Genomic DNA, 27,782 nt, shown 5'->3' with positions numbered 1-27,782 from the left:
AAAACAAAACACAACTTGCATATTTTAAAAAAATGTTACCTGTCCTGTTTTTCTTTTTGAACGTGGCACTGTGTAGTTTCCTGGCACTAGGGGGCAGTACATACAAACATTTCAGGGTAGTTTTACATCATAGTTTAATAGCAACCTCAGTGTGACTCCTCCGACTGTGATGGTTAATTCTATCGAGAGAATCCAACGCTGATGCTAGTTTAGTGGTGCCGTAGTTTCTGGATCTGCTTGGGATCCTGCGCCTGCTGATGACGTCTTCTTCCGGCTCTTGGAGAGTACAGACGCTTTTTTCCTCCTCTCCTCCCTATCTTATCCCAAGGCTCTTTGTCTGTCTTTGGGTGCACGGCGCTTCTGCATTTTTTCTGTAAACTGGAAATGATTAAACATGGACCTGGTCAGTTGGTCTCTCAACGCGATTGACAAGATTTTTTTCAACGATGAGAACGGGAGAAGGAGCTCCCGGGTACCCCTCTGGGACAGAGCCAGTTGGGCATACCATGGACTCCTGGAAACAGTGGAACCTGATCTGCCTCTCCCAACTGTCTGTAGAGGATTCTGAAGACGTCTGGATATTTGTTGTGTTGGTGTCAGGTTTCCTGCTTTTTGGCCTGTGTGGTTATCTGGCTTACCAGAAAATTAATGAGCTGTCGAGAACTATTGGCTCAATCCTGGAGCTCAGGGATGGATTACACCACGCTGTGAATGCACAAACTCATATAATTGTCGAGATGAGTCGTAAGCTTGGAACTTTGGCTGAGATTCAGACTCTGGCACAGAAGGTTGATTCGATCAAGGAGCAAGTTGACGGGTCAGCGCGGGATGGGATTGATTAATTACGCCATTATTGGATTTAGAGGGGTTGAGGACCAACTGAACTTTAAGACAGAGAGGAAATGATCTCTGTCTGGCCCCAATACAAGTGCCCTTGAGCCCGTGAGGCTGAAGCGATAACTCCCCTCAACTCAACTTTAACTTTATTTGTAAATCGTGCCTTACAGGCAAAAAGATGCCACCAAGGCGCTACACTGATCAAGTAAAAACATAAAACATTAAGTCCAGAAAATAAAAACATTGTATCACAAGATACAGATAAAAAATACAGTGAGTACACAGATTGCTGTAAGTAAAACAATAAGACTAGTTCAAAAGATTAAAAGACAGATCATAAAAGTAGATTTTTAGCCTTGCCTTAAAAACCGCAACAGAAGTGGAGGTCCTTACGCCGGAGACACACTGGCCGCAGAAGCGCCGCGAAAATGGGACCGCCTTCATTCGGCGCCCTTGTTAAGCCGGGCGTACACTGTGCGACTTTTTCACTCGCAGCGTTCAGCTTCAGCTCAAACTGTACGACTTCCTCGCAGAGCAGATCTCACGAGTCATGTGCTCACACTGCACGACCCAGTTCTAGCATGCGACCTGACTGCTCACACTGTACGTCTGGTAGCAACACGTCGGCCCTAAAAATATGCTAAAAATAGCAGTTTTTACTCAACACGTCAGACTTTTTTGTCTTGTTTTGCCTGTTGTCCTTCGGGAGCGCTGCAGGAGGACACACAGGGATTTATGGGGGTTGGATGAGGAAAACAAAATAAAGAAAGTAAATTTGTGTTTTGTGATCAGTTTAATTTGACATGAACACGACAAACACGCTTTCTTGACAATCTTTGTGAGTAAAAAAACGTGTAGAAACAAAAATGAACAGCGTGTTTTTAGGGAAATAGCGAGCGAGCTGCGTTGATGCGCCGTGAGCGGTTCTGATACATTTTGGGTCGCAGCTGCTCGCAGCACCGCTTCAACAGTGCGATACCCTCACGAGGGACGAGCGAAATATTAAACATGCCAGAAGTCTGTGCGACCTCACGATTGCTGATCGGCAGCTGGTCACGTGGTGTTAATCGCCTCTCGTAACCCCGTGTACACTACACGACCGCTCGGCGCAAAACTCGCCCCGATGTCGTGGATTCTCGCACGACTGGAAAATCGGCTCAAAAAAGTGAAAAAGTCGCACAGTGTACGCCCGGCTTTAAGCTATTCTATAGACCACATGGGCCGCTGAAGCGCTGCGAATTGCCTCGTGCCGGCGCTCCAGCCCGCGCCGTGCAGCAATCATTTCGGTGTCGGCTCTATTTTTTTCGCGAGCCGCGGGTGAATCGCGTCAATTCTGGCAGGAAGTCAAACCTAGACATAAGAGGCAGGCCGGTAAAGTTAACAAAATAAAGCATTTCAAAATAAAATTCTGCAATAGTCAAATGTGTTCGTAATCAGACACTGCAGAAAAACCACACAAACACGCACACACACATACACACACATCGAACTTGTGTGCGTGTGTGACCACGTGAAGGGGGTGTGGTTTGGGGTGTCTTTTCACCGGAGCAAACAGGACAGAGAGGCAGAAAGTCTGAGGCAAGCAGTTAGGATGGATGACTTTAAATTAATTATGGAAGTTGAGAAACACAAGGAGCTGTACGATCCCCGAAAAACGTTTATTTACGTACCCATTTCAGAAGAAACTGCTAGGATACAGCTGCAGAACTGGAGCGGGTTCCAAGAGATTCAACTGGCAGAAACAACTCATACCATAGGTTCACACACACACACACACACACACACACACACGCACACATGTACAAACACTCAAACGTAGAGGAAAAGAGCTGAGAAAAGGCAGAGAGGAAATGGAGGACACCAAGTGTTTAAAAGAAAAACTACAGCTGAGCCGAGGCGCGCCTCGACTGGGGCGCGTGTGTTCTGAACTAAGGAGCAGCGAGCAGCGGCCGAATTTCGTGAGCGATTCGCTTCTCTGCGCTTCCGCGGCCGGTGTGTCCCTGGCGTTATGCTGAGAGGAAGCTCGTTCCAAACCTTAGGACCTGCCACAGCAAAGGCCCTATCACTACATGTCTAGGCACATTCTTGGGACCGAGAGAAGCATGAGGTTCTCCGAGCGGAGTGACCGTGCAAGGGTGTACGGTTGAAGTAGTGACACCAAGTAAGGAGGGGCCAAACCATTTAATGTTTTAAAGACCAATAAGAGTATTTTAAAACGAATCCTTACATCAATGGGCAGCCAATGAAGGGCAGCCAGGACAGGAGTAATGTGGTCATACTTGCGCCTGCCCTCTAAAAATCTGGCAGCAGCATTCTGCACCATTTACAACCTGGCTATTGAGCCCTTGCTCACACCGAATAAAACAGAGTTACAGTAGTCCAATTGCACCGCAATAGAAGCATGGACTACCGTCTCAAGATCATGACGCGACAAAAATGGTTTGATCTTTGCCAGCTGACGAAGGTGGAAAAAGGAGGTGGAGATCATGCCATTGATGTGGGTGTCAAAACTAAGGGCGCTATCCAGTTTAACACCAAGATTAGTCACTGATGTAGTCAGCTGGCCATTGAATGCACAGTCAGTTAGGGAAGAGTCACAATGTATGATTGGAGCAAATAATATAGCCTCTGTTATGTGATCATTTAGGCTCAGAAAATGTTCACTTATCCAGGTCTTGATCTCCCTCAAACAGTTAGTAAGAATAGAAATAGAGAGACCACTTGACGTGTTCAGAGGCAGGTACAGCTGACAATCGTCAGCATATAGGTGGAATTGAACTCCAAGCTCACGACAGATGTCACCTAAGGGCAGAATGTAAACAGAAAACAACAGAGGTCCCAATATCGAGCCGTGTGGTACCCCCCCAGGGTAGATCAGAGTACTCTGAGGAATAACTTCCCATCCTAACACACATTTTTCTATTTGTCAGCTATGATCTAAACCACTCTAGGGCTAACCCTGAAATCCCGACATAATGATGTAGACGGTGAAGCAGCACTTCATGATCTATCGTGTCAAAGGTAGCCGTGAGGTCCAGCAGAAGTAACAACACAGAATTACCGCTATCAGTCACTAGATAAATGTCATTGAGCACTCTAACCAGTGCAGTCTCCGTGCTGTGTAGAGCTCTGAAGCCAGACTGGAAAGTCTCAAAAATGGTATTCTCATCCATTAAAACCAAGATCTGGTGGTAAACACATTTCTCTAGTGCCTTACTTAAGAATGGACGTTTTGAAATGGGCCTGTAGTTTGCAGCCAGCGAAGCATCCATTCCAGGCTTTTTGAGCAAAGGTTGAATAACCGTCTTTTTGAAATCGTCAGGGACTATACCAGAACTGAGACTCATGTTAATTATGTGCAATATTAAAGGGGCGACCACTGGAAAGACTTCTTTAAAGAGGCGCGTTGGCATCACTTCATCCGGCGAGCCGCTCAGTTTAGCCTTCCCAGCGATCTTGATCAAATCACCTAGACTAATTTGTTGAAATGCTACCAAACCTCTGATGCCAGTAGCAGAACGGCCACATACCGGTGCCCTAGACATGGTGGCCCGGAGCGCAGCAACTTTCCCAATAAAAAAGTCACGGAACTCATCACACGTTTTAGCTGAAGCCTGCAGCACATGATGATCATTTAATTTCAGAACTGAGTTAATTGCTGTATAAAGTGCTTTGGGGTTGCTTGAGTTTAAAGAAATGAGATTGGAATAATATGCAAATTTCGCAGATCTAACTGCCTCTTGGTATGATTTCCAACTGTCACATAGAGCAATTAGGGAAGCATGCAGATTATCCTTCTTCCACTGTCTCTCGTATTTTCTACATGTCCTTCTTGCGGCACGAGTAGTGTCCGTTGACCATAAATTTACCGAACGCTTTCCCCTCCTGGGCCTTAACGGCGCAACAGTGTTAAGGATAGCCTCACAGGTCTCATTTAAACAAGTAAGCAGTCCATCCAGTGAGGACTTGTCTGATATGTCAAAGAAGGCTTGTTCAAACAGCGAAGTGAAATGAGTTGCAGTGTCAGAGTACGTATGACGACTATACCTACTGGGGGCAACAGGTGCCAACAAATTGTTATGCAGAGTAGTCTCAAATAATATCGGATTATGGTCGGAAAAATCCGAACTCCCCCTCAGAAGAAATGTGGGATGCTGCCGTCGCCATGGCAACTCTGTCTCCCTATCCCAGCGTGGGCGGGACTGTGACCGATTAAGGCCCTTGAATCGTTCCAGGAGTCACTGTGCTCTCTAAACCCAACGACCTCCCTCCCCTGTCCAAACGGAGGTGACGAGTGCTGCTTATCGTGGCTACATGCACTGATGTGAGGAGAGTCCCCAACCCTACCTCCCCACCTAGTGGACACTTATGTTGTGTAATGTCTGAAGTCTGTTGCATTTCTGTCTGAGGTGTTTCTTGCATAGCAAAGCTGCCCTCCCTGTGGAAGGCAACTCTGAAGTGCCTTTTTTTCCTCCACCTGACCCAGTCCTCATGTATAAACCCCTCTGATCTCTATTAAGGTAGCGCGACTCGGGTTGCGAATGACCACAGTCACAAATTCTTGTCATGTGTCTATGCCTATGTATTTATGTCTGATCTCAGAACTGTGTGTACTGAAACTCTAATTTCCCTCTGGGATTAATAAAGTATCTTTGAATTTGAATCATACTACGACAAAGGCCGTGTTCGAGATGAGCCGGTTCTGTGCAGATTAGATCACCGGTGATCGGCGAGCAGTGCATGCCGGTTAGATTTGTGTCCAACTTAACGCTGACTTGCTCTGACGTCATGCCTACGTAGACAACAATAACCTCATGAGATCAAGGCGGCCGCAGGTTTTGGAGCAAGGCGTTGCAGTTGCTCTCCACCGGCTGCAAAACCTAGAGCATGACGGGAAATGCCTGGCTCTTGCCTGATCTAAGATCTGATTGGTTCCCATTTTGATCCAAGCATCCTGTGGTAGAATGCAAAATGTTAGTTGGTCATGTGTATTCTGTAAATCATGTTACGTTGATGACAACTATAGGCCATAAAATGTGATTTGATTTCTTTTGTCACATTTCCTATAAGCAGACTAAAAATCGACAGCTGAGAGCCTTTACTTATTACACTCATATCTTCATATGCACGTCTACAATATACGATATCCACAAGCATGTGAGGACGTTTCAGCATCTAACAGGCACCAGAATTAAAATAAAAAATGAAACAAGTATGAACGCTAACGCGGTATCGTCATCCATCATCACCCGCAAGCTACATGTAGGGAAATCTGTCCGACTTAAACGCCGGCTTCCAGCCACTCCCCCTGCTGCTTTCCAGACGAGGCGCTGCTCAACTCGAACAAGGACAAAACCACTTGACCAGATTATATTGCATCTCATTTTCAATTCTTGTTCTTTCACATATGTTTTGGAAAGTGTTCAGCAGTTTTGTTTATTAAATTCATGTTTCCTACTGCCTAAATGCTTTTAAATGTGGTAACGTAGCATCCATAATATTCAGCCAATAATCTAGTGTGACATCATCGGCAGGTACAGACACCCAGGTGTGACTGAAGGATAGTTTATGCCTCTACGTCTGCTTCAGTACATAAACACGCAACACTATTATCCGTCTTTGCAAGCCTGCTGAAGAGCCCTCACAAGGGCGGACGGATTCGAGGCCACTTTTCTAAACATCCGTTGAACGAGAGGGAGAACACAAGCTTGTGATTGGACAGGACGCCGCTTTCGTCAACAGCACCACCACTAACCACTCAAGCATTTTATTCGTGGATGGAAATGATGGGAAATATGGGTTTAGAGGTGGCGAGCGCATGAAGAGGTGGAGGAGAATGAGGGACACATTTGTTCGTGATAAAGTCTCTGAAATACAAAAACACAACAGTAAATGCACTATCTTCTCTGTAACGTGACTCTGATCTATTCATGTGTGCATCATGCAACATTAACATTTGAGTTACTCCATTAGGGTTGTGTGGTTATTCAGATTTTGTACTTAGATTCTGGTTTTGCTCCAGACCGTCACAAAACAACGTGGAGGAAAGAACGGTTATTGACATGTTTTGTAACAAGCGTGCTCTTCTTCATGACTCCCAAAGGATGCTTCTAAAGGCTTACCTCATGCAATCTGTGTTGGTGTTTTTAAACATCAGCACAAATAAAGATTACAGGACAAGAGCAAAACACACTGGTGGTGCATCAAAAATATGACCCACACACACACGCTGGTGCATCATCTGGAGACATGTGGTGTTATTTCCAACGTTCCCTTTTCACTTTTCCTATAAAACAACATTTTAAGCGTACCGACTCCCAGTTGTTAAATTCAATGATCCACTTTTCTTCCTCTGTCCTCGCTGTAGGCGACTGAGAAAACCATGATGCCACCAAATAGCAAACTTGACTTGAAGCACAGTTGACTGCAAGTAAAAATACTTCTGCACATTTCTGTACTTGTACAAATTAAGAGCATGTTCACCGTTACTCTATGCGGGCTGAAAATAAAAATAGTGTTCTACCCCTTTTACCTGCTTTAGCAGGAAATGGACAGAAAAACTCTGTTCAGAATAGCCTGACAGATTTATGTCACACTTTCACTTAACATTCATGGACTCGCCCATCCTGACTCACAACGGGGAAGGCTGTTGTTGTTTTAGTGTCCAGGAAACGGCAAAGAACGCCTCGACTAGTTGAAGCTAGGGCTGCAACTAACGACTATTGAGACGATTAGTCGACTAATCAGATAATTATTTAATTTTTCTTAAATTTACTATGAGATTGCTTTAATTATGTGAAAAATGATAATAAACACAAGAAAGATGGGTACTTCAATGGAAAATGCATATTTTATTGAACTTTGCTGCTGATAGGCCAATTCATACTACAAGTAAATAAAAATGCCCTGTCTAAACACCAATTAGGCACAGTGCTCAGTCAGTATAGACATAAATGCGTAAATAAAATTAAAATACTTTTGTCAGGCATAACATTAAATCTCTTTTTTACAAGTGAAAATACACTTTTAAAAAAAAGTACAATGTACATCCAAAACAAAAAGTGTTGGCTTTCGTGTTATTTAAATCTTACAGAGGTGATCAGACTCTGTTTCATTCAATTGTCCGACGTGCTTTCTCTTTAAGTGTTCATGCATCAGCGAGGTGTTGCCGTGATACGCAAGGACTGCTTTGCAAATAATGCAGGTAATATTTTTATTTGCCAAATCCAGGCTAGAATGCTCCCAAACTTTTAATGTTTTGGTACGCGTAGATGCGGTGTTGGACGCTGCCATTTCTGTTAGTTGGCGCTCAGCAGAGAAGCTATTGTGCATGTGCAACTCTCGGCAGAGATTCTAATTTTTTTCTTCTCTCGGTCGGAAAAAACACGTCTGGCAACAACGTCGACAATGAAATTCAACGTCGACGAATCATTGCAGCCCTAGTAGAAGCTAATCGTCAGCATTAGCAACTCCACCACACAGCAGAACTCCTTCAGGCTTGAGTTATTTGTGGAGATAAAACATCAACATTACGGAGCAAACAGAGTCAGTGGTAGAGTCCAAATCCTGCCGTCTGAAGCAACTTTCTCCTGCAGCTGACTGTGTCCTCAAACAGGTGCACCTGAGCTTTGTTTCCCCAGTGAATGACTTACAAGGCATTCATCCTACTAGAGAGCACTGAAAATGTATTAAAATATGAGTAAAGTTTACCTTTAAAAACAAAGCTGTATTTGTGAGATAAAAGAAGCCTATTTAAGCAAAAGAGCGTTATAATAAATGTTCAGTATGAATATGTGTACCGTTGCACCTCTGACTGTACGGTCTGCCTGTCCAAGACTTAACCTGAACTTTAAACCTCTTTGTGCTCCTTTTAATCCTGCAGTGCTGAGGATAAAAAATAGGGGGAGAATAAATCTTTGACACCTCAGCATTTTTATCAGTAATGTCCACCACTGTCAATATCAGCTCGGGTATTTAATTCATGCAAAGAAATCTAAACATTTAAGTCCATAAACTGAGTCATGTGTATTAAAGTGAAAAGACACAGGGAAAAAGTATTAAACACATGAAGATAACAATAAACGGAGAAGGAAGTGGAAGTGACGCCATCATTAGCGGCTAGCTCTGTAGAAGATCGCAGGAGCGATCAAAACTGTTAGCAAGGTAAAAATAGCCTTCCCTATGTTTAAAAAATAACTTAAAAAGTGTTTAGAAGAAAAACACTGAATGAATACACAAAAGATGAAGATAATATGGTACAAAATGACATAGAAAACCAGGAGCTCACTTGAAATCTGTCAGTACCGAGAGAGAAACCCTGCCACCTATCAGTAGTAACTGATATCAGCAGCTTTAGTCCTAATTGATGTCTTATAAAGGCTTCTCATTACCCAGGAAGCACGAAGGAAAGACTTCATGATGGGCTAAGCAAAGAATTCTCCCAAGATTTTTGTAATCTTATTGTTGAAACGCGTTCTGGTGGGAAAGGTTTTAGGCGTGTTTCCAGAATGTTGAATGTTCCTGTGAGCATTATCCTGAAATGAGAGCATCAGTCCACCATAAACTGGCCCCAATCAGGTGCTCCACATCAGATCACTGTCTGAGGAGTTCAAAGAATTATCAGGTGAGTTCTCCAAGAGCCAAGAACCACTTGGGCAGAACTTAAGGAAGACCTTGCATCAGCAGTTACTGTTGTCTCAAAGAAAACTCTAGCAATGCTCTGAACCGCCATGGCATCCATGCACACTCACTACACAAGACTCCATTATTGAACAAAAAGCATGTTGAGGCTTGTTTACAGTTCGTAAAACAGCATTTGGAGAAGCCTGTGTATTACTAGGAGACTATAGTATGGTCAGATGAAACCAAAATGGACCTTTTTGGCTGTATCCTACACACCAGGTTTGGAGAAGAAACAACACTGCCCACCACCCCAATAACTCCATACCAACAGTTACGTTTGGGGGTGGAAGCATCTTGGTGTGGGGGTGCTTTTCACCAAGGGGTCCTGGCAGACTTCATATTATTGAAGGCAGGATGAACAGAAATGTACCGGGACTTTCTGGATAAGAATCTGCTGCCATCTACCAGGAAGATGAAAATGAAGAGAGAGTAGACATTTCAGCAAGACAATGATCCCAAACACAAGGCCAAGGAAACAAGAAGAAAGAAATCAAGAAAAAAATCAAGTTGCTTGAATGGCCCAGTCAGTCACCTGACCTAAATCCCATAGAAATCTATGGAGAACTGAAGATCAAAGTTCATAAAAGAGGCCCAAGAAACTTTAAAGATTTAAAGAGCGTTTGTGTGGAAGAATGGTCCAGAATCTGTCCTGAGCAACGCGGATGACTGGTTTCTCCTCACAAGAGGCGTGTAGAAGCCGTAATCACCAACAAAGGCCTTTCTACAAAGTATTTAATAAAGTTTGTTCAGTACTTAATGCCTGTGTCATTTCACTATAATGACTCAACTTGTGTACTTAAATGCTCTGATGTCTTTGTATGAATTTAATATTTGGCTTGATAACAACATCTGGTGTAAATTTTGTGTCAATACTGATAAAAATGCTGATGAGTCAAATACTAATTCTAGTCCGACAGCTAAGACCGGCAAATGTTAAGTGAATAGAGCCTTAGAATCTGAATGAAATCAGTTTCCTAACAGTAATCTGACCTGATCCTAGGATATAAATGCTGTCCTCTGAGTCAGTCGTAATCAGCTCTACCTCTTCACTCTGTCCCTCTGCATGCCCGATCACTGCCTCCTCCGTGCTGTCCTCTGATTCAGTGTTTGTTCTGGGTCAAGCGGGTTGGGGCAGCATGAAGAGTCTCGGTGGATGTGGTTTATATTTGATGGTGAAGGATCAATCGGGGCGTTACGGTGAGGTCATTTGGGGCCAGATGTTTGGGGGGGGGGGGGGGTTGTTTGTGTGAGGTAAGTGATAGGATGGTGAATGCAGCCTGGAGACTGACTTTTAATTAACGTAATCACACAAAGCTAACAAAACCCGGCGTGGTGGGAATGTGCATGTGACTGAAATGACGGAAAGTCTGAGCTTGTTTATGTGTGTTTTGTGCGTCAGCCCCCACTAGTTGTGCTAAGTGATATTTGGCAGGGGGATTTCTTGGCCTGTGGTCAGGCTGAGCGAGGCAAGCGCTCAGGCAGCAGGCAGCTTAAGCCAAAGCACTAATCAACACATTGGACCGCCGCCATCTTCCAGACACACTGATGTATTCACAGGCTGATTAAACAGCTCTTAGCACATTGGATTTTTATTACATTCATGAAATGTGTTTACTTTCAGTTAAAACATTACTTAACATCACTATTATGATGATGACGGGTGGGGGGTTCCCTGTCCTATTGCTGGGAGGGGGGGTGTTGGGCTTGAGCTGTTGGCTCATAACAAGGACGTTTCAAAACGTGGAAAATGTCCCAGATGCCTCTGCGTGGGGACGGAGGCATTCTTAAGTCTGGACAATCTAGACAGAATGTCCATTTCTGTGAATAGTGAAGCGAGTACCCGATGAACTGACTTTCAAAAAGCATAAAATGAAAGAAGACAACATTCTTAGTGATGCGAGTAAAAGTTGGTGTTTTACCTGTTTAATGTCAGCAGTTTTGGTCGGCCAAGTGAGGGACACCCTTTAAATGTTGTACTACTTCGTAGTGTGGTTGTGTGGAGCTTTTCTGACCACTACGTAGCTCACCTACTGCAGATCGAGTTCTCAATTTGGAGAATCTAAAATACTTTTCTGCAAAGAAGTCAAGCCAAGAACTCTGGGGTTTGAGAAATGAAAGCCCAGATTAAGGATTTAGGTGTTTCCTTTGTCTAGAAAGGTGGGAATGGTTGGAGAAAAGGCCAAAGTGCTGCTCTAATTAAACAAAGAGCAAAGATTTAGATTCAGATGTCAACATCTGATGTTTTCAATCAAACATCTAAATAGAAAAGGTTTTGTGTGGATAGACACTTCAGACAAACTGTTAGAAATATGTTAAAAGACAAACTGCCTATTTGACTGATGGTGGATCATTGACGTTTTGGACTTCTGTTAAAATCTGTAACAAGTGACATTTCAGTCAATCAAAAGTTTATTTATATAGCACTTTACATGCAACAGTGTTGGCCAAAGTGCTTAACATAAAAAAATTACAAATACAATGAAATGACAACAGTCAATTAAAAAAACATAAAATAACCCCAAAAAGAAAAATCTGGCACAAAGAGTCACAATCAAACAGAAGTACCCTGTCAGCCCAATGTGTTAAAAGCTTTTGAGTAAAAATAAGTCTTCAGTAACATTTTAAAAATAGTAACAGATGATGCCTGCCTGATGGTGACTAGTAGGGATGTGTATTGGTGAAATTCTGGCGATACAATACGTATTACGATACAGGGGAGACGATACAATATATCACGATATATTGCCATAATCGATATTTTCTTACATCCCTAGTGACTAATAACAACCAAAGAGTAGATGCCGCCACTGAGAAAGACCTAAAGCCTCTGCTCTGCAGCCTCACCCTAGGGACATTCAGTCGAAGTTGGTCAGCTGACCTCCGTCTATGAGATGGAACATAATGCATGAGAAGCTCAGAGAGATGAGACAGGTGCACGGCCATTTAAACATTTATACACCAGAACAATAATCCTGAATTGCACACGGAACCTAACAGTGCAGAGAGGAAAGAACTGGAGTGATGTGATCAAATCTACAAGTGCCAGTCAAAAGGCTGCAGCATTCTGAACTAGCTGCAACCTAGAAATACACCTATGATTAATGCCATGGTAAAGACTACTGCAGTAGTCTAAACGAGATGTTATAAATGCATGTATAAGCTTCTCTTCTGCAGTGTTTCACCACTGTTTAAGAGAATTCTACCAGGAATCCTGGAATCTAATCCTAACCCTTAAAAACTGTAGAATAATTAACTGGAGCAGAATCGTTTAGCATAAAGATTGGAAGAAAATCCTCATTGCAGTCCTGACCTAAATGAAAGATCTGTAGCTGTCTGTGGTAATCCTTTGTCTTTGTGTCTTTTCATCTGTTACTGATGTTGTTATTGTTAGAAAGGATGTTCCAGAAGAAGTGAGCTGACGCACATTAGGACATTAGCTTTTGAGTCGAGACTATTGAGTGGCCATTTAGATACTTTAGCTTAGCACAAACTGTATACTGTTTTAATTAACCTTGGCTGTGAGATGTACTGGTTTGTGGATGAAATAAGCGTCAAGAAATAGCATCATGGGACGGAGCAGGCTAATAAAACCGGAGTGTGTGAAAGTGAGTCAGGCAGAGAAGGAAGGAGGAAAGAGAAAGTTACGGCTCTGTGCTCCCTCTCTCATTTCTGCTTACTGGTTCTTCCTCCTTCCTCTGTGCTTCCTCTGGGGGGGGGGGGGGGGGGGGGGGGGGGCTGCCAAGAAAGTTTATAATGCTCTAAAACCTGTCAGGCACTCGCTGTTATATATATGGCCTGTAAATTTACTGGTTAATGTGCTGATGCACCCCCCCCCCCCCTGCCCCCGCCACTCACAGTCTTACAGCACAGGAAATGATGGAGGGAGACAGACATCCACTCAGACAGACAGACAGGTAATTTTAGGTCCAGCCTTGACTACTGTCACCCATTCTGTCACACACTGGTAACATTTTATGCACCCTTCACCTCACTGCCACCACATTTGCTTCATCTGCTGTCCTTATGCATGTACCATCATGGATACATCAATGTTAATGGCTTTTTATAACTTGCATGAGTGGATGATCTTTGTGAGAATGTTTGCTTGTTTTTGTGGACAAACATCTACTGAACCAGGTGTTTTTAAGTGTCAGTGAACCTTTGATAAAGTTTGGATGAAAGAAAGCCTGCTTACTAAAATTAGCTCCTTAATACCTGTGAGATCATTATTATTTAATCAGTCAGAAAAAGAGTTTTATAATGCATCCAGAACCACGTTCTAGGGTTTGGTGGTCAGTTAGAGCTGCCCTGAACTTATACCACCATATGATGTTCCCCGCCTGCCTAAAAACGCTGTTTTATTACAGCGTGTAACTCACGGCGTTCCAAGATTTCCAGTCTAATTTAAAGCTTCTTTCCGGAGTATTTCTCTTATCCGATGGCACCATCTAGTGGCTGACAATCATATCACACTCCTTACAGAGCTAAAACACGTTGTTTTTAACGAGTATTTTTCTCATGTCATGTTGTGTTCTCATATATTTATATTTTAGAGACTTTCTTGTCCGTGAAAAGTTCATAAACTCTGCATTAGCCGAGGTACTCCTTAAATTTGAAGCAATTAGCTATTGGTTAGTTCTGGTCGGCGCTCGGTTTCCTATTGCACAGAGGTCTGCGGGGCAGGGGGTGTGCGTAACAAAAAAATTAAAAAATAACGACTTATTGCTTACATTATATCAAGCACATGATAAGATAATCACTTTAAAGCCCCAGTGTGTAATATTTTACCTGTTTACTACCAAATCCTGTGTTTCCAGTTCACAAACGTGTCCTTTTTCACTAATATTTCTCACCAACATCAATTCTAACTATTCCTCTCAACTTGAAATGATACATTTTTAAATACATAAACTATGTTCGAGGCTCCATGGTCATCCCACCATCTTAAACTACAGTAGCTGTTTATGGACATGCGAGCTTCATGTTACCCGTTTAGACTATGACTGTAACCTGACAGAACCAGCAGAGGGCAGCAGTTTGCCCTGGAAGTATGGAGTCTGCCAATTCAACTAAGAAATAGAAAAGAATAGCTACACGGTTGCTGTACTTGTTAGTTTGAATAATAAACAATTAAATCAAAAGCCACATATGTTCAGACCCCCGCCCGCTATTAGCTGGACGCCAGCCTCGGTTTAGTGTCTCTGACTCCCAAACTCACCTCAAGTTGTTCATCCATCTTTTCCTTGTAGCAGAACTCCCAATCCAGTCCCAACGTGTCCGTTCCAAAGTCCTTCTACTCAAGTCTCCTCTCTTCCCGCAGCCTGCCGTCTCTCCCAACACGCTCCAGCACTCGTCCGCTAGCCAGTGGCTAAATCAGTGTTGTTTACCTCCACAACGTTTTACTAACGGCGATGTAGTTCTACACGTGTTACAGAGACACTCCGACACAGAGGGCTTCTTCTCAAACGTTACCTTTAGGTTTGGGTCTCCTTTTGCTGGTAATCTGTGAGTTTACGCGCAGCATACACAGCGTCTCCCCGGCTCTGGCCATGGCTAACTAGTAGCTCTTGATGCCCATCTCCACCACGCCAGCCGTGAGCCACGAGTAGCTGGTGGATAAGTCAGAATCGTTTACTTGACTTCTACAGCGTGTCCTCGGCTCACTAACACTCCTTCACCAGCCGTGGTTAACGATCAGCCAGTTATCGCTCCATAGATGGTAGCAGCAGCCAGTTTGTTTACATCGAGGCACCGTGATCCACATGAAACGGGTGTTGTGGGAAATTATGTTCCCCTGAAATATTCTGTTTTCCTTGGGCAGTCAAGAGCAAATATTTCCAAATCCACAGAACTTCTTGTCCATTATGACGACTTAAGCTTGGTTTATGCTTGACGCATTCACTTTCCGCGCGGTGATGCGGCTCGCGGATGGAACGCGCTTCACAACTCGCAGCGTTTATGGTTTGTGCGGCTCGTCTCTGCGGTGAGCCAATATTCTCCCAAACTGAACGGGGCAGCATGGAGCTCTACAGCATGCATCCAACACTCCACCATAGTAGAAGTAGAAATTACTGTTTACAACATGGCATTTCAGCATTTTTAACAGCGTTCTCATCTTTTCCGACAGTGCGAGCTATTCCTCTCCAAGAATTATTAACAACATGTTGATCACGGTGATCTTTGAGAGCTGAATCATACAAATGTCTGTATTTACGAACCTCTGCCGTGCCGGTCCGCCATGTTTTTCCGCGTCCGACCGTCCGCGTGGTTAGAAATTTTCCGAGGTGCGCGTTGCGGAAATCTTGGGCCGTGCGGAGACGCGGTGGAGGGGCGTGGTTGTTAAAATGACGCAAAATGACGCAACTTTTCCGCGCGGAGCCGTGCGGACCTCGCGGACGCGTCAAGCATAAACCAACCTTAAACTACCTCAAATAAAAGATGGTTAAACTGAGTGAGATTACATATTTTTACATAACTATAAAAAATTATAAATAAGCTTGCTGCAAAAGAGTGAACAAGAATGTTTTTACAGTATATATTTTTTATTGTTTTTAGGAGGAAATACACATAAAAAATCACAAGCATAACATTATTATATTACATGACATCATTTTACCGTAAAAGTTTATCACAAATGTTGAGAAAATAGCCAGATATGCGATCTCCCGACACGGGGGACAGAATATTTCAGAGGAACACAATTTCTCACAACACCTGACCTCCCGGCTGACGTCACCCCCCCTCCGTGTGTGAATCGTGACCGCTTCAAGATCTAACAGAACTAGCTTGCTTCAGAACCGGTAGGCTGATAAAACAGTCATAATTATAAATACTTTTTAAAAAGGTCGAGTAGCTCGTTTTTAGCTTTGTGTGGGTTAGACTACACAGGCTGGAAATTGATTATACAGTCAAACTCACGAGTGAGCCACCGTAGCTGCAATACTTCCTCTGAACTGCACGGCGCTAAAGAGTCGCATTTTTTCATCAAGGTTTCAATGGATTTCACACATGGCGCCTTTAACAGATTTCTGACAAATCATACATAATTTCTGAAGGGGGAAAACTCTGGAAAGATACTTTAACAGTATTTTTAAAATAAAAGTGCTACAGATAAGTACCTGTCGTAAACAGCTGGTGTCCGTAAAGGAAAATTAATACAGCTGCAGCAATGGTAACAGAAGAAGAGTTTACAGGAAGTATTCTTCATACACAAGTTAACTCAAGTTTTAGCATATTTATTTACAAAATCAATTATCATTTACAAAACTAGCATGGGTAAAAATGGACCCAAGACTCCTTAAAACATTTTATTTTTCACACCTGGCACTAACTGGGCTCCGTAGGTATTTTTCTACAGACATACTTTTGATTCTTTAGCTTCTAACATAACCTACAGCTACCTCCACAAAGAACACGAGCTCCACTTGTTGACCTGGCTGGAAATTGAAGCTTCTATAGAAGGTTTTGTAGTAGTGACACACAGCAGCAGCACTTTTGTGCTGTGCGGTGTGTCGACCTTGTTGTTTTTGGCCTGCTCATCTCTCACAGGCAGGTGCTGCCAACCTACGACAGCCTGGATGAGCCGTCAGTCAAACGCATGAGCACCATCTTCACCTCAGCCCTCAATGTGGTCACCATCTTCTACATCACTGTGAGTGGAGCTCGCTTATTCACACGCATGCGTTGATGTCTTTGTTTACTCCCCATCACTGAGTCCTTGTGACTCGTTGTCATCCAGGTTGGTTTCTTTGGCTACGTCAGCTTTACCGAGAACATCGCCGGCAACGTGCTGATGAACTTCCCATCCAACCTGGTGACTGAGGTGATCCGTGTGGGTTTTATGATGTCTGTGGCTTTTGGGTTTCCTATGATGATCTTACCGTGCCGCCAGGCCATCAACACCATGCTCTTTGAGCAGCAGGTGAGCTCAGACACCACTCAGCTACACCTCCTGCACAGGGGACTGTACGTAGAAACCTCTATACTTAATAAGCTGAAAATTCAATTCATCCTGATGTCAGAAAAAATGGTGTGTGTGTGTGTGTGTGTGTGTGTGTGTGTGTGTGTGTGTGTGTGTGTGTGTGTGTGTGTGTGTGTGTGTGTGTGTGTGTGTGTGTGTGTGTGTGTGTGTGTGTGTGTGTGTGTGTGTGTGTGTGTGTGTGTGTGTGTGTGTCCACTGACACCTCAGGATAGGTCTTCTGTCTTTAAAGAGCTCCTACTTGAAGCAGAGTTTATCTGTGCATAATTTAGCTAACAGGAAACGGTTAAAGTTACCATTTATAGAAAATTCAAAGAAAAGTTTAGATTTTTCACTGTGATTTATTTTTAAACAGATGACGCACTTCTGGGTTAGAGTAGAAAAGAATTTGTCACTATACACAAGTTCAAAGAGATTAAAAGCAGCTCCTTCAGTGCAGTCAGACACATAATAAACAACAAAAACATGATATTAACGAGTGGGGTAAAGTTGCTCTATATACATATTTGAAATTGTCAGGTTTGGGCAGAAAGGACACCTGAGGTCGGGTGGTGTTGGTGCATGTGAGTTTAGGGGGTTATGGCTTTCAGGAAAATACTGTTCTTGAGCGTGTTTGTTCTGGTTGTGATGCACCTGTAGTGTCTCCCAAAGGGCAACAAGTCAAACAGGTCACAGTCGAGGGTGGGGGGTGGGGGGGTCCTTGATGTCTTTTGCTCTGCTGAGGCGGTGGGAGGTGTAAATATCCATCAGGGAGGTGAAGCAGCAGCCGATGATCCTCTGTGCTCCCTTTGCAACTCTCTGAAGCCTCTCCTTGTCTGCCATGGTGCAGCCGCCATACCACACTGTGATGCAGTAGGTCAGCAGGCTCTCGATGGATGAATGGTAAAAGGTCGTAGCAGGTTGGAATCCAGGTTGTGCTTCCTGAGGACCATCAGGAAGTGTAGCAGCTGCTGAGCCTTCTTGATGACAGCTGTGATGTTGTTTGTCCAGATGTCAGCGGAGAGGAGCACGCCAAGAAACCAAAATTTGTGGACCCTCTCTGCACAATCCCCATTGACAAAAAGGGGGGGCTAATTCGTTACTGTTCCTCCTAATGTCTACGATGGTCTCTTTAGTTTTCTTGGTGTTCAAAGCAAGGTTGTTCTGCGAGCATCAGGCTGACAACTTGAGGACCTCCCCTCTGTAGTCCGCCTCGTCACCCTTTGAGATGAGTCCAACCATTGTGTGGTGTCATCAGCAAACTTAACGAGGCTGCTGTTGTGAGCTGGACTGCAGTCGTGGGTGTAGAGATAGAACAGGAGGGGGTTCAGCACATAGCCTTGTGGGAGTCTGTGTTCAGTGTGTGAGTGGAGGAGAGGCAGGGTCCAAGTCTCAGTGTGAAGGCGTTTGGTAAGAAAGTCCTTTATCCAGTCGTGTGTAAGAGGAGGGAGTCCCGGTGATGAGAATGTCAGGAAAGATTGCATTAAAAGCTGAGCTGAAATCCACAAAGAGCATCTGGACGTAGCTCTGCTGCTGCTCAGGTGACTCAGCAGAAACCCCTTCAGTTCTTACATTGGAGCTCGCTTAGCCTGAGTGGAAGAATTGTGTGCTTTAATTTTTTTCTCTTTTCTCACATCCTGATCTGTGTCTCCTCTCCTCCACAGCAGAAGGATGGGACATTTGCTGCCGGAGGTTACATGCCTCCTCTGCGCTTCAAGATGATCACCCTCTGCATCGTGTTTGGCACCATGCTGGGAGGCATTCTCATCCCTAATGGTACATTCTGTGTGTGTGTGTGTGTGTGTGTGTGTGTGTGTGTGTGTGTGTGTGTGTGTGTGTGTGTGTGATGGGGTACCCTATGTGTTCCTCTATGTGGGCGGGGCAGCGGGGAGCTTTACGATGTGTGTGAATGTGACTTTACGAGTCAGTGACTGTCACACTCTAACACAGTCTTTAAATCAGGGCCCCAACTTTTATCTCCTTTTAGATGGGCTGACAGGTAGATAGGGCTGTTATTCTCCACCACACACACGCACGCACGCACGCACACACACACACACACACACACACGCACGCACGCACACACACACACACACACACACACACCAGGATTGACTCCCTGTCAGCAGCTTTAGGTCTGTGTCCCTCTCCCAGACACCTCCAAACTGGCTGGAGATGAAAAGATGAACAGCTTAGTATTACTTTGTTTTATTCATTCCTTTGGTTGTTTGTTAAACCTTCGATTGGATGACCCAACACACACACACACACACACACACACACACACACACACACACACACACACACACTGGCTCAGGGAGGGGGTTGGTTGTATCTTTGTGTATCTAATCAGACTAATAGACTGAAGAGAAAGGAAGTGAGGACCCCGGGGAGAACGGACACTAAATCTGAGGGAAACAGTATGGTGTCCGTCCTCTGGATGAACGATAGGTTTCCGGGCCCGACGCCCAGCAGGCTGATCTACAGATGAGACTTGGGTCGGGCCAGAGCTCTCTGCTGTCCGCCTGGGCTGTGGGTGGCCGAGGCCATGCACGTTTTAGGTCTAGGAAGGTTTTCTTTGGCTGAGCTAGAGCCATCTTCTCTGAATAAACACATTTATTTACCGTAGCTTCTCCGATTTAAAAGACCCGTTAGCCTTTACATTAGCTCTTTATCAGATTGTCTAGCTGATGATTGCAGCTCTGATCCAATTCAATCTGTTTTTAATGATAAATTGTCCTCACACTCACTGCTTTTTACACTCTATATGCAGCACCACTGCACTCAATCACACACCAATAAACGTAGAAGTAAGGAGTGCCTTGCCCAAGGACACTTCAGCATGCTGCAGGGTCTGGAGGTCAAATCCCATCCCTCTGACTGGGTTAAAGCCACCTTGTCTTTCTGCAGCTGGTGAAAATGAACCAAAGAATGAATTAGAACGATACGTGATCCTGTCATGAACGTCTGCAAATGATTCATTTTTAGAGTCAACCCTTGTCAAGATGGCCGCTACAGCGGATCAGTGTCACCCAGCACAGTGACAGTTGTAACTCAGTCAGCTTTACACGCGTTAAAGTGTCCTGTGGTGGTAGCCGACAGTTGTTCCTAACACTACCAGTTTAGTTAGACTCTGGGAATACTTGATGTTTGCGTTTCTCTCTGATCAGTGGAGACCATCCTGGGTCTGACTGGTGCCACCATGGGGAGTCTCATCTGCTTCATCTGTCCTGCTCTCATCTACAGAAAGATCCAGAAGAATTGCTTTGTTTCTCAGGTCAGACTCTTCCCGCCCTCTCATGTCGTTCACAGTAAATGTCTTTAGAGACGGTTTTTGACTGAACCATTTCCCTGTCCCTCTGTGCTGCAGCTGGTGCTTTGTGTTGGTCTGGGAATCCTGCTCATCAGCACCTTCACCACCCTCTCCATTTCTGCCAGTGGCCCCAGCTCCAAGGTTCAGCATCCTCCCCCAGCACCAGACAGGAACATTGCCCCGCTGCCGAACCTCCCTGAACCACACGGTAAAGATCATGACTCCCTCTAATGGCTGGCAGGCACTTAGCCAGTTGATGGAGTGTAAATGAAAGCGGTTTCCTAATGAGGCGTGGAAACATTTACTTGGACGGGCCGGAGTCGGTGCTGAGGCTGAATGTAGCACGTGTGATTGGACGGCGCCACTGCGTGTAATTACTTCCTGTAAAAAATGCCCCCACCATACGAGAGGCGTGTTTATTTCCTGTTTTCTTTCCTAAGTGGTGGACTGTCACCTGCACCGTAAATGAAGCACAAAGAGAACATGGAGCAGAAGGAAAGGGCCAGTGAGACTAAAACAAAAGCACAACAGAAGAAAGTTTCTTTTATCTGAGAAGAAAAGATGGAGACAGACAGGCAGGAGGAGAGATAACCTCTTGATAATATCTGAAAGCAGCACCGAGTGCTTGACATTGATGAAGCGAGATTGATGCCCTTCAAACTAGAATACACCCCCCCCCACACACACACACACCCCTATTAAATCACTTTGTCTTCAGCCTCCTCTACCCTCCTATCTCCTGTGGAAACTATAAAACGTCTTAGAGCTTCGGCTGCTCAACGCAAAGGGCTGATGGGAGAGATGAAAGGAGTGGAGACGAGGCTCTGAGGAGACGGTTTCTGCTCATGTTTGCAGGTTTGGGCTAAAACAAGGAGAGTCTGGAGGGAAAGCTGACAGTTCTTCATCCTAACTGTTCATCATCTCATCTTTTGTTTAGTTCCCGCCTGTTTGTTCGTGCAGGAAACTTTTCTTTGTCCGTTTCTATTTCCTTCTGTTTCCTGTTCATCACCCTCTCTCTTCTTTATGCAATTCAGAACACTCAACTGGCTCCTGTTTGGCCTTTGCTGCCCTCTAGTGGTTCTTTTCTCAGTGATCTTTTATTAAAAGCCTCTGCAGGGTTTCCAATACAAGAGATTGACTTTTAAGAAGGAAGTGTTTTCCAACAAAACAAAACCAGAAACAGAACTTATAATTTTAGTGTTGTCATCTCTGATTGCATTCAGCAACAGTCATTTTGTTTGTTATTGTCAAACAGACAATCCTCCAGACAAGAACCCAGCGGAGATAGAACAGCCCGATCTTCCACCTGTGGATGTCGTTCGACCCGCAGAGAAAGAGCAGGCTGAGCCGCCTCAGATCAAAGGACCAGTTGAACAACCTGATAGGAAGGAGGAGGAGGAGGAGGTGCAGTTGGACCGCCCTGACGCTGGTAAGGAACCTGAAGAAAAGCTAGAGCTTTAAGCAGCCTTTTAGCTGGAGACTGATGGTGGTTTAATCTGTCAGGCGTAGCAGTTCCAGAGGCTGAAGCCCACCGCCACGAACCTCCCAACCCTCATGACAACGTCAAGGTGGATTCCAGAAAGAACAACGCGGAGCTGGAGGAGGTCAAGCAGCAGCCTCCTGCTAAGAGCGTTGAGGAAGAACCCAAAGCTGAGGAGCAGGAGCATGCTCCCAAGGTGGAAGACACAAAAGACAATAAGGTCAATGAGAAACACAAAGAGGCTGCTGCAGGAAAACCAGGCAGTCGGGTCGTGTCCAACGAGGTGCTAGATAAGCACGATGAAGACGCTGGCAAAAAGGAGGGTGTAGCTGCGCTAAAACAGGTGGAAAACCTCAATCCTGAAAAAGATGGAGGACATGCAGCTGCAGAGGTGAACGCTGCTAAACCTCCTAAATCTGCAGAAAAGGGTGAACATTTAAACTTTAGAGCAGCAAAGTCAAAGGGGGAAAAAAGCTAAATTTAATTAGGGATCTGTGTTTTCATTTTAGCTCCGCCTCCTGACGGAGAGCATCATCCTGCTGCCGATGAAGCTGCAGCTGTTGACAGCAAAGATGCAGCAGATGAAAAGATGGAGGGTAAGTTAACACCTGAAGCTTGTTGCATCATCAGGGTTTGGTGGTTGTTTTGGTAAAAGTGACGATTGCTTTGGTCTGAAAGGCTCTTCTGTTCTTGGTTCTGACCTCACTTTGCTCGTCGTATTATCTCGCCCAGCTGAGCTTCTGATTGTGGCTTTGTTTTCGAGTGTCCTGATGCTCTATGCTTTTAGCGTCCTGATTTTGCTCGCTCACTTTCTTGTTCTGTTGTTTACTTTGCTCTTCCTGCTTCCCGCTGGACTCAAATCACAGTGATAAAAAAGCTGGTTGCAGGTACGGATCTTCTCTTGCTTGTCTTTCTCCATCTTTCACTCATGCCTGTTTTCTGTTTAACACCTTGTAACTGTTACATTACTCAACACTGCAGTCATGAGTCAGTAAAACAAGCATCTATTCATGTAACATAGTGTAGTTTGTGTCCATGGCGACGTCCCTGCCTCTCATCCAGAAGCTTAATAACGCCACGTTGTTCTCTGAGCAGCGTCCTGCTCGTTTTAACTGAACGTTTGTCTCTCTGCAGAGGGCCAGCTGGACCATGCGGTGCTGCTGCAGGTGATCAAAGAGCAGCAGCAGCAACAGAAGAGACTTCTGGACCAGCAGGAGAAATTACTGGCTGTCATCGAAGAGCAGCACAAGGAGATCCACCAGAAGCAGCCAGCTGGTGGGTCTAAGCCCCACGTGTTGCTCAGGAAATCTGGTAGAAACACAGATGTGCAGCTTGGTGGGATTTGGAAAGCTATAATTACAGATTGTAGATATCATGGTGCTTGAAGTTTTGTAAACCCTTTCGAATTCTCTCTGTTTCTGCTTAAATATGACAGGAAATATCAGAGTTCATCATTTATGGATCGTTCAGTCAATAGATAAATGAGCAGGTAATCTCACTTAGGTAACTGGGTTCTCCTTCCCCACTTTAAGGACTTGTGTGAAAACCTGATGATGTTTGAGGTCGTATTTAAGCAGAAATGTAGACTATTTTAGATGCTTCCCAGTAGGGATGGATGCTGATTCAGTAACAGTTATATCTCTGGACGGACGTGTGGTGCGATAGATTAAAAATAAGGGTTGATCAAAAGTTGTCCTTTGCTTCATTCTAGCCTACTGGGTCGCTTAACACTGGAGTTGCTCTGCCCTGGACCAATAATGTTGGTAGAATAGGCAGACGGCACAGTAGCAACCTGACATGCTAACGTCTAATGTAGCCTATAGCCACTGAGTCAGCGTTCTCCAGCGTCTTGCATCGTGACGATTTTAACTAACCAGGAATTACTTTTAAATCACTGGGACTTGACTCTTTTGGTTGTGTGTTTGTTCAGTGGTCACATCTCAGCAGTCTAGTCATATCAGGAGAGCTGCATGCATTTAAACTGGACACTAAATAGTTTAATGTTAAAAACTGAATATGGAGCACTCTTAGAACAGAACACGTCACTGCTGGGTGTTGCATTAACACGTGGCTCTCTTGTTTCTGACAGGAGCTTCTGATGTGGAAGCTGAGAAAAGTGTTCAGGAAGGTGGAGCAGTGAAGCCCAGAGATTCTGGCCTGGCACCCGAGCCCAGGGGAGACGGAGGGGCTCCAGCTGCAGCAGAAGGACACGCTGCAGCTCAGAATCAAGCGCCGGCCGGGGAAGCTGAAGTGGCTCCTCCAGCTGCTTACAAGGAGGACGACGATAAAGCTCCGCCAGTAGGAGAGTCTCAAAAGCAGAGTGAGCTGGGAGCTCGAGGAGTCCCGCTAGGAAAGAAAAGTCCTGATGACATTCAGCCTGTGGTCCAGAACGGTCAGGCTGAAGAGGTGAAAGGTGAGGAGAAAAGCATAGACAAGCCAAAGGAGACAAGTGAACATCTAAAAAAAGGAAAGCTGGAGAAAAAAGTTGGTGAAACAAACAAGAAAGAAAAGCATGATGTGGATCTGAAGGAAAGAATGAGCAAAGAAATGCAGCTGGAAAAGGAAGATCTGGACCGAGAAAGGGTAGAAAAGGAGGGAAAGGAAAAGCTGGTTCTAGAGCAGCAACGAGAGAGAAACGAGAAAGAAAAGATGGAGAAAGAAATTCTAGTACAGTTGGAAAAGGAACGACTGGAAAGGGAGAAAAGAGAGGAGGCGCTCAGAGAGCGGGAGCTGCAGGAAGCAAAGCTCGCACAGCAGCGTCAGAGAGCCGACAGTGAAATAAACGACAGAGCCAAGAAGGTGCTGCAGGTGGAGGAGGCTCAGGAGAGGCTGGCCCAGCTGCAGAGGGTCGTGGAAGCCAAAGTTGCTGGGAAACCTCAGGGGAGCGAGGGAGGAGAAGGAGAAGCTCTGAAGAATGGAGGGCGAGACCTCAAAGAAGAAGCCGGTGCTGAGGCAGAGCCGGGAGGAGGAGGCGTAGACGGGGCCCTCAGAGATGAACCCCACGAGAAGCTGAGTGAGAAGGGAGCCATGGATCTGAGGAGGAGGAGGAGGAGGGCACTGAGACCCCTGAGGGACTCGGGAGAGTCCAGAGGTGTTCCTGGGCTGGAGCCCCTACTGGAGCTGGGGGGCTCTGACCTGCATGCAGCTCTGGAGCTGCAGCTGCTGGGTGGGGCAATGGTGCACTCCAGGCAGATTAAACAGGCCCCCGAGGAGGAGGATGGGGCCAAATAACACACACACACACACACCCCAAATACTGTGGACCGACTTTCCGCTGCCTTACAGTCTGAAAGGTTTTGGACCAAATATTCGCCCGGGTCTTTACTAAAGTTTGTAAATATTAACTTATTTTTGACTTTAGAGGGGACACGTCTAAAGAGGTCACTGTGTAAATGTAAATACATCCGTGCACATCCCATCTGTGGAATAGCTTCTGGAAAAATGCTGTTTTTACGTATTTGTGTGTTTCCTAACTGAGCAGTTTGAAGTCTCAGTTTGAGCGTTATTCGGTTTCCTTTTTGTTGTTTGTGTGGAAACGCTGAAAGTTTCTGTGGCTTTAGGGTTCTCACCCAGACGGACCACTAATGTGGGTGACAGCTCCTCTGTGTTAAACAGAATTTACCTCGTTAATTTTCCACGGCGTACTCTGAAGTAATGTCTAAATATCCCAGATGATTCACCTCTTCCTCTGACTTATTAGTGCCTTTTGACCCACATGCTGCCCTACATTTAAATAAACAAGGCATCTGTTTTCCTTTGTTCTAAATATTGTTGAAAATCTGAACTTAGTTTTATCACATCTTTGCTTTATACAAGAGTATTTTTCTATGTGTAAAGTAAGAGTCAATAAAAGATGGACAAGATTGAACTTTGGTCTGTTTAAGTAAAACAAAGAAGGAACATGTTCCTCTGTTACAGAATAAAGTTAAATCACACAAAACTTCATCCTGCATCAGAAAATCTGTTTATCCCTCAGATCAGATGAGAGGTTTCCACCTTGTTGCTCCACAAACCAAAGACTCGTCGTTCATTTAGTTCTTTTCTTGGCCTGTGCGACAGAAAAAAAATTTAATTGAGTGCATCTAAAACAAGCCTGGGTCTTTCTGCTGAGGACTCACGGCGTGGGTGAAGCAGGTCTTTAGTGCCTGGAACTCTCGAGCACACAGGTCCTTCTTCAGCTCCTGTCTGCCTGTCGTCGTAGCTGCTACACACTTCCCATACGCCGCTGCCTGAAGCACAAATCATTTTTCATTCCTAGGACTTATTTTTTAAATTAAATTTAAAATTTGCAGCGACTTCTCTAAGGTGTTTCTGTCATTCAGCTATATCCGTTTCAGCTCAGCTTGTTTTCTTGTTCAGGACGGGAAACGGGGGTTTATTGCGCTACAAATGTTTAATATTCAAAGCTACACTTCAGGAATAGTACTGAGCAGGTGTCGGCATGTTTGCAGGCACTCGGAGAACAGCCTGGTGTGCACTTTAGGACATCCTCAGGTCTCAGACATCAGACAATAGAGGACAAAAAATCTGGTTTCATTCAAAAACCCAGACGTCTAATCAAATAGCATCAGACGAAAAGGTCTCAGGAAAAAAGTCTGTCTGATGACACTAAGTAGTTTTTCTTTCTCTGTGGTCTGATGTCTGAGGACGTCCTAAACACCAAACTGGTGTCGCGAAAGACATCAGATTAAATAAAGATTAAAGTCGTTTTCTCTGACTGATTGGAGCATCATCACTGTTGATCAATTTCCCTCTGGGATTAATAACGTATTTTTGAATTGAATTGAAGTTCCTTGTCACACCAACCTTAAGTCACCATCCTGACACCATGATCCAGGTGTGGGGTTGGCAGGTGGACAAACAATTCACCCCTCACCTTCTGACTGATTAGGAAGATCATGGACTGTCTCCAGTCAGGATTTGAACTTAAAGTCAACAGTCCAGATGTTGACTCTGCACATTATGGTGGCTGTACTGATCCCTCCTCAGTAGCAAAGCGTTTATGCATGTGTATAGTTTAAAGGGTAGATTAATCTCAGGTTTTAGGACAAATTGATTCAAAGTATTTTACAGATTAAACGTGTCTAATAAATAAAGCAGAGCTCTACGGGGCATTTTAAAAACAATAAAGTTGAAGACTTAACTTTCCGTTTAACAGCAGGCGGTCTAAATCCTCTGAACCTGCCTTTATGAGAGCTCACCTCATCCGCACACTGAGCAAACACTTCAGAGAAGAGTCGCAATCTCTCCCGGTTTCGACTCCACACATTATTAGACCCAGACATGTTGCGCATCAGACAGCAGCAGAGGAGTCCTTTGTGTTGTTGTATTAATGAATGGTGAAAAATATTGTTTGTCATTGGTTTAAATGCATTACAAAAAACCCCAAAAACATCTTAAAAGCAATCGGGTAAGTCACCGACAGCGCCATGTTGGTGTTTCCTTCACAAAACTACATCCGGGTCAGATATTCCTATACGTGATAGGCTCGCGTACTTGTCAATCTAAAGAAA

At 44.6% G+C, this 27,782-nt stretch overlaps 2 protein-coding genes across 4 annotated transcripts in view; one reads left to right on the top strand and one right to left on the bottom strand.

The window, feature by feature from the left end:
• The window catches only part of slc38a10 (solute carrier family 38 member 10), a 32,538-nt gene extending 6,324 nt beyond the window's left edge, over positions 1-26,214 (top strand). For 2 of the 3 annotated variants that reach the window (XM_015963596.3, XM_015963595.3), the window contains exons 8-18: positions 17,068-17,170; positions 17,258-17,440; positions 19,141-19,252; positions 20,647-20,753; positions 20,847-20,997; positions 22,045-22,218; positions 22,293-22,697; positions 22,779-22,865; positions 23,136-23,156; positions 23,404-23,544; positions 24,359-26,214. In XM_015963596.3, the coding sequence (XP_015819082.1) occupies positions 17,068-17,170; positions 17,258-17,440; positions 19,141-19,252; positions 20,647-20,753; positions 20,847-20,997; positions 22,045-22,218; positions 22,293-22,697; positions 22,779-22,865; positions 23,136-23,156; positions 23,404-23,544; positions 24,359-25,500 (2,626 nt within the window). In that variant the 3' untranslated portion in view covers positions 25,501-26,214. The remainder of the gene's footprint in view (positions 1-17,067; positions 17,171-17,257; positions 17,441-19,140; positions 19,253-20,646; positions 20,754-20,846; positions 20,998-22,044; positions 22,219-22,292; positions 22,698-22,778; positions 22,866-23,135; positions 23,157-23,403; positions 23,545-24,358) is intronic. The other variant, XM_015963597.3, reaches the window with a different exon arrangement.
• Positions 26,133-27,755, bottom strand: ndufaf8 (NADH:ubiquinone oxidoreductase complex assembly factor 8). The gene is made up of 3 exons (XM_015963600.3): positions 27,471-27,755; positions 26,388-26,498; positions 26,133-26,317 (listed from the first exon to the last, which is right to left on the bottom strand). The coding sequence occupies exons 1-3, from the start codon at positions 27,627-27,629 to the stop codon at positions 26,297-26,299; spliced, it is 291 nt and encodes a 96-aa protein (XP_015819086.1). The 5' UTR covers positions 27,630-27,755; the 3' UTR covers positions 26,133-26,296.
• Positions 27,756-27,782: the final 27 nt, after the last annotated feature.

This window comes from Nothobranchius furzeri, chromosome 16 (genome assembly GCF_043380555.1).
Source record: "Nothobranchius furzeri strain GRZ-AD chromosome 16, NfurGRZ-RIMD1, whole genome shotgun sequence".
Lineage (NCBI taxonomy): Eukaryota > Metazoa > Chordata > Actinopteri > Cyprinodontiformes > Nothobranchiidae > Nothobranchius > Nothobranchius furzeri.
The sequence above is the reverse complement of the archived record's forward strand: the minus strand, read 5'-3'. Positions and strand labels throughout refer to the sequence as shown.